Below are 12298 nucleotides of genomic sequence, written 5' to 3'. Positions count from 1 at the left end.
AAATTAATACCAAAAGTATTATGGCATAGCGTATTTGAGAAATCTTTGCTTTTTTTTTCTGCTATCCATTGGATTTCAGTAGTCAGCTTTGACAACAGTCCATTTATAGTTTTAAGTCTTTTTAAAATGCCTCGGTAATTAATTATAATTTTTCGTGGTTAAGTTTGAAAATGATAATTTGATTTGGCTTAAGAGGTCAAGATACTTTCAAGTGGTCAAGTGTTGGGTGGACTCAAACAAACAGCGGTAGAAAAGTCATTGAGCTGAAATGCTGCAGCTATTTGAACTGAGGAGAATCACCTGAACCGCTGAAAATTTATTTTGAGATACTTCAATTAATTACTGAAAGTCTCCAACACCTTCATTTGTTAAATTTTCACCTGAACAGCTCAACTTTTTACTTAATTTAAATGTGCTCTAACTTTTCTGACCATAATTTTTAATTGCTTTGTCGCACTCAGTTTTTCATTACCTTTGGAAAATTTTGAAAATGGAACTTTTTCTGATCGGGATAATTACCATGCTTTCCGTAATTGATGGTAAGTTGCTCTTAGAGAACTTATGCGTCCTGCTGTCGTAATTGTTGCTAGGCGAGTTTGAAATGTTAAAAATGAAGCTTGAATGGCAAGTGAACATTTTCAACGTTGAGACCACCTTTAATTTTTGTTGTCATGAAGATGGCGTTTATCTTCAAAAAAACAACGTAATTGGCGGCATGTTGAAGATGTTGAAGATCACTCCAAATTCCTTCTAAACAGTTCAAAACAACCAATTGTAACACTGGCAGCTGAAGTTTTTTTTACCGCTTCCAGTTTTCTGCGGACTAAATCTTTAAACGCGAGGCTGTCGGCGAGCACTATTGAAACTGCTTTTTCTGCAGCGCAAGCTATTTACCTTTGCGATAGCAAGCGTTTTGCAATCGGGTACGAGACTTTTTTTTTCCGTAAACAACTTTGTCCACAGGACTCATCTCTAGTGTTACTTCTGAACTCATCTTTAGAGGTACCTTCTGAGCGTTCTCGGGCCACTTCAAATTCTTAGCGTTTCTAGACCCTTTTAGCCTGTAGGTAACAAAATTGCCCTGTACGGCAAAGGTTCTGGGTTCGAATTTGACGGGGAACTGTTGTTTTAAACAGAAAATATTCCGTTTATAAAAAATTTTCGTCTTTTTATTTGTTGGCTTATGTTTAGTCGGACTATTTGCAACATCGTAGAATTGGTTTTTCTTGTATGCTATTTTTACATTGTAGTTTCGCGTAGTGTTTTGATTTACTTCTGTTTGTAATTTCTTGCATTGTTTATTTTCTTCTTTTCTTAGTTTTTTTTCCAAATGATTTCGGTTAATATTATGTAATTTAATATAATTTTGATTCATTTCAAGTGAGGCGTAGTCTTTATGATTACATCTGGATCGCCTTTTTTTCTAAAATCTTAATAAAAATTATCGTTCAAGTTTCTAATGACAGTTTTTTTCGGCGTTTTTGTTTTTCGTTTTTTGTTCGCCTTAATTAGTTTCGGCCTATTTTATATCGGCTTAATGGCCTGGTATTGCGTCTGTCGACCAGCGAAAAAAATTGTGTGTACCTGTGTGTTTTGAGGTTGAGGAGGACGCAAGTGATGCGAAGCTGAGTTTCGCCTCTCTGTCACAAGTTATCATGTTACCAAAGGTTCCATTATGATCTTTGTATCAAAAAAGCGCAAATATAGGGTCAAAATATGAAAATTGTTCTTCTAGTTCAAATTTGAGTACAATTTCCAACGAAGCGAACCCAAAAGGTAAAAAAAAATTGTCGAAAAAGTGTCTTAAAAATGGATTTTTTTTTTCAAATATTTGCTCAATACTCAAAAGTACATCAATTCTTTGCCTAACACTGTTGCTTCAAGACCTTAGTGTTTCTTTTTGCAATACTGTGAAAAACACGCTTCAAATTTTTTAGACAGCTTTTTAAACAAAATTTTGCAGTGGCATTCAGTCACTGTCAAAACACCAAACTTTTTGTTCGTGGAATTTAAGTTTTTTCCCAATCCAAGTTGATTTATTTTTCCTTGTTTCTTTTTTTAATAGTTATTATACACGCTGACCTAATAAATTTAGATAAAAGACTCAAAGAAAGTTCTCAGCATAATTTTACGGATTAAGTTGCTCTCTGCCCTAGCTCTGTTCTGATTTCAAATGGAAACAGAAACATGAAATATTTTATTGCGTTCACAAAATGTGACGCCGCCGCCACCACAAAAGAAATATGTTTTTATTCCCTTGCAAAAGGAAGGGAAATGCTTTTGGAATAATTCGTATAACGTTTTAAGCATTGAGAATTGAAACGACTATTCTCGTTCAATGCGAATATTAACGATTCCTCTCGTAAAATACGAGCATACGAAACCTTCTTCTCGTAAAATACGAATGTACGAATAGAGAATACGAAGTTAAGAAGTAACTTCTCATTTGATACGAAAAGTGGTGTGATTTCCCCATCTGAGTATAATTAGAAGCTCAAAACTACGGGAATTCATTCCCAACAATATCTCTTCTAACACCACAACCTCCCTCTCTAATATCCCAACAATATCTCTTCTAATACCAACACCACTCTCTTCTACCACCCCAACCAATCTCTAAAATAATATCTACTCTCAGTAAAAATATCTCTAATCTAACCGTAAAAATAGATATTGAGTCAAAAGGCAACTTGCTGTAAATTCATACTAACTTCTTTTCTAATAAAATATTTCTCAGCGAATTTTAGATTTACCTTCTAAGATAGAAAGTAGAAAGGACCCTTTATTCCTAGCAAGCGTTTTGTCCGACGTAAATAGTATTGCTAGCGTAATAAATTGGTGCGACCAGTGAGGCTTACCTTCTAAAAATTCGCAAAAATTGCTTAAGTCTCAAAAAGAGATAAAAAGCAAAGATTCCAATTCTCAAACAGGAGAATTGTTGAAATTTTTCTTACAAATAAAGAGAAGTAATAAATTTCCAAATCGGAAATTTAAGTTTTCTAAATAAATTTATAAACTTTTCTATCTTTCTTTTTTTATTTTAAGCTAAATATAATATGGCTGATACCCCAATATTCCATCCCAACTTGTCTTTAATGACATTTTTAATGACATTCTCGAATCTAAAAGACCTAAACGGACAAATCGTCCTACAAACTTTTATAGAACTACAATTCCATCCAGTTTAATTGGCAAATTTAAAAAGAAATATTAAAAGAAATATTAAATATCCCGTAAGTTCATTTTCCTCCTCCAACTATTTTTTTGGCCAAAACTAATATTTTTTTTAACATTCTTTTTTTATTGGCCTTTTCTTTTCTCTTTTATAAATATTTTGTTTGTAATACAACCACAAAACACCAAAAACAAACATATTTATAAATAGATTTAAAAATAACTTTTATAAAGATTAGACTTTATATCCGTGTAAGATTTGACTAGTTTAACAGCCGCCATCTTTTCCAGAGAGTTTTCAGCGGCCCTACTCAGGCTCCTCACTGCAAACTGCAGCGCTGAATAAGGCCGCCACCAAGTTTGATAGATTTCTTCTAACATGATATCCAGCTCTATCTTTCTCCTAAATTCTTCTTCTATTGCTGGCTTTCTGAAGAATTCTTCTTGAAACTAAAACAAATTTCAATACAATTTCTCTGTTGCCATGCCACTTGAATAAAAAAAATTTTTTAAATATATTTTTTAAAATTGGGTGTATTGTAAAACAAACCTACATCCTCTCCAAAGAATAAGGACAAAAAGTCCATTGTTTCTTGTGAAACCACATTGACTCCACTCCATGGGCTCCATAGTTTCTTGGCGAGGAACCTACTCTGAATTGAGCCCAGCTCAAATAATTCCTCGGCATTCAGTACCGGATACTTAAAGATATAACTCCGGTCCATAAATATCATAAATTCCATGGGCGTTAAGTTTGCCCCTTTCTCTACCAGCCCGTCGTAGATTGCCACCCTTCTCTCGACTTCCTTGTCCTCCAGCAAGGCTTCATGTTTGAAATTTAGCTCATCCCGTAAGTTCAAAAACTTCTCCGGGAAGTCCACCAGATTATCTTCAGGATCGATAAAATTCATTTTGGACGAAGAAAAAAAAATTTTTGAGGATAAAATACAGATAAATAAAACTGAACGGAAAGCAAACAATGATGTTGCTTTTAGTCCTCTTTTATGAAGAGATGTTTTTTTTCATTTTCCTCCTCCAATAGGGAAGGGCAATGCAGTTGTTAAAAATTAACATCAGCATAAACGAATAAAAATCATTTCACTGCTAGATCTCAACAAATCAAAACTAAGTGGAAAAACCACGACAGTAAACCAGAGTGGAAAAAACCACAACATTACAAAACGAATGGCAAAGGAATTACGACTTAAAAAGAGTCACTTCCGAAAGACGCCGAATAACAACGACCAATCAGAGCTTAGATTTGCAAAAAAGCAAAAACAGCCTTTAAAAACTAAATACAGTTGTTTTCATTCTCGCTCAATTCCACATCTTGCATTCAAAACCTCCTCTCTCTCTCCAAAAATAAATCTGCTAAATTCCTCAACAAAAATTGAAATCTAACTCAGATTTCCCATCAAAAAAATCCACAAAATGACAAATCCAAATAGTGAACTAGAGGAAGGTGAACTAATGGACCAAGATCCTGTTCTAACCACTCTCGAGGAAATGCTTAAAGTGAGTACTTTTAAAAATTCTTTTGCTATCATTCACCACCAAAAAATATTAGGTCTTTTAACTCTAATAATACTTTCGAATCAAACCTCAGCATTTGATCCGAAAGAACAATTATATGCAAATACTGCAAATAATTTTTGGGTTGCTCATTATGATTGCCAACTAATGACTTCTAACAAAATGTTCTCTCTAAATAAAGTAGCACCTTGCAAAGTCCAACCAGAAAATATTAAAGTAACCCATGCTTATGTTACTCTATATCAGAGACATTATCGCACAAAAGTAAATGCGACAATGTGTCGAATCAAACACCAATCAATGCGTTGGCTCTGCGATTCTTTTGATTCGAGTGGTATCGACGCTCGACAAAATATGATCACTACTGATCTCCATTTATCTGCCGATCAATGTAAATCGGCCGCCGACAGAGACTATCATAACCTAGGCTATGCTAGTATTGGAAATATTCCTTTCAAATTTAATGTTAAAACAGTAACTAATGCCCATGCTGGCAAAGTTGACGGCAAACATCATAACGAATGTGATGGCCGTTCTTGGATTAAATTGGACACTTTTGAAACTTACATGCAAAATGTAACTCTGACTGTTAACCTCAAAGATGGAACAGTCAATAATTGACAAAACATTCCTTTGCCCTGTCCAGTGTCTGCAAATGGATGTGAAACAACATCCTTAGACGCTTTTGCTTATACTTGGGAACAACCCAACAATTGCATTTTCACTGTTTTAAACAGATTTCCGGCTAAAATGATTCAAAACGAAGAATCATACTATATAATTAAAGGCGATTCTAGCCCGTCTATTCATTCTACCCATACAAGGGATTCTCAAAAATTTATGCTACAGGTGATGAATAAACCGCAATCTCTTTGTGGTCATCCCAGAATAGTGTATCCAACTTCATATGATTCACTTTTTACTGCATACACTGACGGTTTCAATATGGATACTGGAATCCAGGTTAAACCAACCCCAGAAACGGGAACTATTCATAATGCCGGCCAACCAAATTCTACTTTTCTCACATTAAGTGATGATTCGCCGCCACTCCAATTTTCAACTCATCAAATTGACTACGAAGCTCATATAGGAACCAAATTGGGCTATATTCTTTTTTATAGCTTCTACGTGCTCAGAACGGCCGAGTTAGCCCTTCTGCAAAATCAATGTGAAAGCCCACGTTTGGCTGGCTATATTTTAACTCAGAACCGCTCTATGTTCTTAGAGACCAATGGCAACGTTGCCTGGCTCTACCATTGTCCGAAATTTTATTCACCTTTGCAATTAATGGATGAATGCTATAATCGCATTCCCATTATGTATAAGGAAAATGTTCGATTTGTCGATCCAATTACGCGACAAACTTTTCAGTCGGCAGATCTACAAGACTGCTCCAACAAACATTCAAATCTCTTTCAACTAGATGTTGATGATGATAAGTCCTGGATTGAGTTAACCCCTCAAATTACAAGGGTTACAGGACCATATCTATTTAAACCAAAAGAGATAATTCAAAAGATTAAGCATTCTTTAGCCTCTAGCCAAGGCGCTTCAATCTACACTTATGCTCAAATGCAAAAATTCTGGAATATGATTTCCGATAATTCAGAGATGAAAGGAATACTGCAAAAAGTATCCAGGTCCTTTCTAAATGCTAAAAAATTTCTTTTCACGGACTCATATAGCCCACTAGGCTCTTCCCAAACAATCTATTTGGACTATCTCATCTCTCCAAACTTTTGGAAAAACGAATACACCCGTATATTCGGGAAAGTACAATACTATTTAGAAAAATGCGGAATAGTCTTCGCCTCTTTTCTATTTGTGAAATTCATACTAGATTGCCTAGTATTCATAATAAAGGCTATGCATATTCACAAAATCACCGGCCGCTCACTACACTTTGGCAAAGTATTGCTTGCCGCTTCATATAATAAACTTTTCACTTCCATAGTGACCTCAATTTTCACTCAAGATGAGCAAACTGAAAAAATAGAACAAGAATGTGATCAAAAAATACAAGCTCCTCTTTTAGAGGAAATTGATGAAATAAACCAGGATCGCATGTATCCTCACATCCAATTAACAAGTTTTGAGAGAAGAACTCAAAACTTGGATCACCCAACAAACACAGTCTAATAAAAAATTCTACTGTTCTAGGATATACCAACTGATTCAACTATGGACGCATCACTTGATGACGACTTGAGAGATTTTGAGGACCTTCTCTCACTCCTGCCACCAACTGATCCACTGGACTCGCAGATTTCAGCACTCACTCAGCAACCAACTGTTTCTACTACTACAACACCCACTGCAAAGCCAACCTCAACACGATCCTTCGTTGAGCCACTACTTCAAACCAATTCAGCTGTCCCAATAACTACAGCATCAAAGCCACCACCCCTAAAAATTTCACCCCCTGATTTCAAAATACCCCTGGTTCCCTCGAATTCCAAAATTAAAACACGGACCCAGATTGTAAGACCATATAAGATACTAACGGCAAATACGCCGGTATCAACTTCTCAATATCCAATGACCATTAGGCGACAGCCCTTGCATCCCACTGAATTAAACACTAAATTACATATTCAGTTAGAAAGGGAACGATACATTAATTCTAACAGTAATCCCGGCTTCGATATGGATCTCAATTATGCTTTGAATCCGTTAATCAATCGTTTTAAATTAGAAGCCTATCACCCTATAAAAAAAATGTATTCCATAACTAATTCCCTTCTTGAATATCAAAAAATCTATGTCCCAGCAAAATATCTGACAGCAAAATTACAAACCCCCCAGTTAGATGACTATACTGAGCAAATTCAGCGCAGTCATATCCATGAAACGCACCAAATCCGGGAGCTGAAAAAGCAAATCCACAATTTGAAAACAAAAAATCACCAACTTATAGCCCGGTTGGAAGGAAAATTGTAAAAAATTTATCCTTTTATTTAAACATTTATTCTTTCGCTTTCTATAGCTATGTAGTATAGCTATTAATTTCCTTTCTCAACAATTTTGACTTTAATAAAAAACAAAAAACACAAAAAAAACCCCCTTTGTATGAACCAGCCCTCCCCTTATTACGCGTTTGGACAGACTTCACATACTTCAGGAAGAAAAGGAGACTTCGGTAAAAAGAATGTTCAAGGAATAAAACTAACCTTCAAACTTTTGAGAAACAAATAATTTTGATGTATTTAATTTTATAGTTAAATCCCTTGGTTGTGTAAACTCTATTTTGATTTATAAATGTAACTGATGTGTTTATATTCATTCAAGCCTGACTCAAAGTATCAGTTGTTCAAAAACATCTGCTACCTGTAATACCAACAAAGTATTGAACCAACTTTATGAGATTGAAAGAAAAAGCTTCGATCGATCAACATTTACCCCACTATTCAAGTGAAAGTAATAAAAATGAAAGTTTTAGTTTTTTTCCTCTCCAAATAGGAGGATGGAAATGTTCTGATTTCAAATGGAAACAGAAACATGAATTATTTTATTGCGTTCACAAAATGTGACGCCGCCGCCACCACAAAAGAAATATGTTTTTATTCCCTTGCAAAAGGAAGGGAAATGCTTTTGGAATAATTCGTATAACGTTTTAAGCATTGAGAATTGAAACGACTATTCTCGTTCAATGCGAATATTAACGATTCCTCTCGTAAAATACGAGCATACGAAACCTTCTTCTCGTAAAATACGAATGTACGAATAGAGAATACGAAGTTAAGAAGTAACTTCTCATTTGATACGAAAAGTGGTGTGATTTCCCCATCTGAGTATAATTAGAAGCTCAAAACTACGGGAATTCATTCCCAACAATATCTCTTCTAACACCACAACCTCCCTCTCTAATATCCCAACAATATCTCTTCTAATACCAACACCACTCTCTTCTACCACCCCAACCAATCTCTAAAATAATATCTACTCTCAGTAAAAATATCTCTAATCTAACCGTAAAGATAGATATTGAGTCAAAAGGCAACTTGCTGTAAATTCATACTAACTTCTTTTCTAATAAAATACTTCTCAGCGAATTTTAGATTTACCTTCTAAGATAGAAAGTAGAAAGGACCCTTTATTCCTAGCAAGCGTTTTGTCCGACGTAAATAGTATTGCTAGCGTAATAAATTGGTGCGACCAGTGAGGCTTACCTTCTAAAAATTCGCAAAAATTGCTTAAGTCTCAAAAAGAGATAAAAAGCAAAGATTCCAATTCTCAAACAGGAGAATTGTTGAAATTTTTCTTACAAATAAAGAGAAGTAATAAATTTCCAAATCGGAAATTTAAGTTTTCTAAATAAATTTATAAACTTTTCTATCTTTCTTTTTTTATTTTAAGCTAAATATAATATGGCTGATACCCCAATATTCCATCCCAACTTGTCTTTAATGACATTTTTTAATGACATTCTCGAATCTAAAAGACCTAAACGGACAAATCGTCCTACAAACTTTTATAGAACTACAATTCCATCTAGTTTAATTGGCAAATTTAAGAAATATTAAAAGAAATATTAAATATCCCGTAAGTTCATTTTCCTCCTCCAACTATTTATTTGGCCAAAACTAATATTTTTTTTAACATTCTTTTTTTATTGGCCTTTTCTTTTCTCTTTTATAAATATTTTGTTTGTAATACAACCACAAAACACCAAAAACAAACATATTTATAAATAGATTTAAAAATAACTTTTATAAAGATTAGACTTTATATCCGTGTAAGATTTGACTAGTTTAACAGCCGCCATCTTTTCCAGAGAGTTTTCAGCGGCCCTACTCAGGCTCCTCACTGCAAACTGCAGCGCTGAATAAGGCCGCCACCAAGTTTGATAGATTTCTTCTAACATGATATCCAGCTCTATCTTTCTCCTAAATTCTTCTTCTATTGCTGGCTTTCTGAAGAATTCTTCTTGAAACTAAAACAAATTTCAATACAATTTCTATGTTGCCATGCCACTTGAATAAAAAAAAATTTTTATATATATTTTTTAAAATTGGGTGTATTGTAAAACAAACTTAGATCCTCTCCAAAGAATAAGGACAAAAAGTCCATTGTTTCTTGTGAAACCACATTGACTCCACTCCATGGGCTCCATAGTTTCTTGGCGAGGAACCTACTCTGAATTGAGCCCAGGTCAAATAATTCCTCGGCATTCAGTACCGGATACTTAAAGATATAACTGCGGTCCATAAATATCATAAATTCCATGGGCGTTAAGTTTGCCCCTTTCTCTACTAGCCCGTCGTAGATTGCCACCCTTCTCTCGACTTCCTTGTCCTCCAGCAAGGCTTCATGTTTGAAATTTAGCTCATCCCGTAAGTTCAAAAACTTCTCCAGCAAGTCCACCACATTATCTTCAGGATCGATAAAATTCATTTTGGACGAATAAAAATTTTTTTTTGAGGATAAAATACAGATAAATAAAACTGAACGGAAAGCAAACAATGATGTTGCTTTTAGTCCTCTTTTATGAAGAGATGTTTTTTTTTTCATTTTCCTCCTCCAATAGGGAAGGGCAATGCAGTTGTTAAAAATTAACATCAGCATAAACGAATAAAAATCATTTCACTGCTAGATCTCAACAAATCAAAACTAAGTGGAAAAACCACGACAGTAAACCAGAGTGGAAAAAACCACAACATTACAAAACGAATGGCAAAGGAATTACGATTTAAAAAGAGTCACTTCCGAAAGACGCCGAATAACAACGACCAATCAGAGCTTAGATTTGCAAAAAAGCAAAAACAGCCTTTAAAAACTAAATACATTTGTTTTCATTCTCGCTCAATTCCACATCTTGCATTCAAAACCTCCTCTCTCTCTCCAAAAATAAATCTGCTAAATTCCTCAACAAAAATTGAAATCTAACTCAGATTTCCCATCAAAAAAAATCCACAAAATGACAAATCCAAATAGTGAACTAGAGGAAGGTGAACTAATGGACCAAGATCCTGTTCTAACCACTCTCGAGGAAATGCTTAAAGTGAGTACTTTTAAAAATTCTTTTGCTATCATTCACCGCCAAAAAATATTAGGTCTTTTAACTCTAATAATACTTTCGAATCAAACCTCAGCATTTGATCCGAAAGAACAATTATATGCAAATACTGCAAATCAAAGCCAAAATCAAGATTGCAATGAAATCGCGTTTCACTTTTATGGCGTTATTGAGCTTTTTATTACTTTTTTATTACGTTTTTTCTCGGATTGCGGTTGTTCGGACGTGTTATACGTTGGAAATACCTTCTTTCCAATGGCTCATAATTGAATCATTTATGATAAATATTGGGCCCTTTCGATGCCTAGGTATAACAAGACTGCTCGTATCAGGGCGAAGCACTGAATGTTCCGACTGCCTTTTGAGGTTTACGGAGCAGTAATAACAAAAAAAATTAAATGTAATAAAATGAAATGAAATTTTTTTTTCTAAAATTTGAAATTTTTTTAGGAAAAACATCACCCCCACACGCCATATAAAGTACAAAAGGATAGATTTCGCTCCTTGTAACAAATCAATTATGACAAATAAGCTTCTTTCAACCAATTAGAACAATTTCTAAGACGGATTAAATATCCGCTTACGCGTTAATAGCGTGAAATATATCGCGCGTTATTTTTCCCAAATTGGTCAAAATGGCAATCTTTAAAACCCCATAACTTTACGAAAAATGTTCACAGGTAAAATATCTTTTCAAAATTAAGCCAGGACAACAATAGCTTTCGAATGATATAATTTTTTTTTGTCAAAAATGGCTTGTTAAAAAGTCGAAATTTGTCTGAAGAAAAAAAACCCACCCCGAGCACAAATATTCCGTTACTTTTGTAACGAAAAGCGGAAAAACAACATCAATGCTACTGCTTGCTGTCTTGTTTTTTTTTGCCTTTTTACCAGCTTAATTAAAGTTTAGAAGAACAGAAAACCAATATGGTTTTATCGCCGTAAGCTATATGAATAGTAGACTCAGCTCCTGGATTTACTAAATGTTTGCTAATAGACTGCTCGTATCAGAATTATTTTACAATCCATCCACTTCCCACCACCACCGCCATCGCAAAAGCTATTCCTTACTGACGTAGAGGCATTTTGTGAGTTTATGTCAAACGTATGTCAAGTCCTTAGAGATGTGTGGCAACTTGCCTGTGATTCATATTTGACCCCTGTATCATCTGTAACCGCCTGAAACACATAATGGCAGTTAGCTTATGGTTTTGTATGATACAGTCGGATTTAGTGCATTTTTTTCTAAATCTCGTTTTCTTCAACTGTAACATTACTCGTTTTCAAATCATTTTGTTATACTTAACCAAGGTTTGATGAGCACAAAAAACGTTTGGGGTTTTGCCAGCATTTTTAAGGTGTAATTGTCTTGCAAAATGTTGAACCAAAACTATACCCATAAAACGGGTCAATTAATTTGTTTCCAAATAAAGGAGATAAACACGGTCAATTATTATTTTTCATAAAATTTTTCACCCTGTTGATTCCCTAATTTTGAACCTTATGAGTTGACCAGTTTTTTAACGCATTTGTTTGGTTCAAAATTTTGCAAAAAAGGCACCATGAAAAATC

General features: G+C 34.5%; 1 protein-coding gene across 1 annotated transcript in view; it reads left to right on the top strand.

Moving 5' to 3' along the window:
- The first annotated feature begins 293 nt into the window (after positions 1–293).
- Positions 294–12298, top strand: part of LOC134845060 (uncharacterized) — a 38901-nt gene continuing 26896 nt past the window's right edge. Inside the window, exon 1 of the mRNA XM_063861902.1 lies at positions 294–539. Coding sequence (XP_063717972.1) covers positions 491–539 — 49 coding nt within the window. The 5' untranslated portion in view covers positions 294–490. The remainder of the gene's footprint in view (positions 540–12298) is intronic.

Source organism: Symsagittifera roscoffensis, chromosome 4 (genome assembly GCF_963678635.1).
Source record: "Symsagittifera roscoffensis chromosome 4, txSymRosc1.1, whole genome shotgun sequence".
Classification (NCBI taxonomy): Eukaryota; Metazoa; Xenacoelomorpha; order Acoela; family Convolutidae; genus Symsagittifera; species Symsagittifera roscoffensis.
The sequence above is the reverse complement of the archived record's forward strand: the minus strand, read 5'-3'. Positions and strand labels throughout refer to the sequence as shown.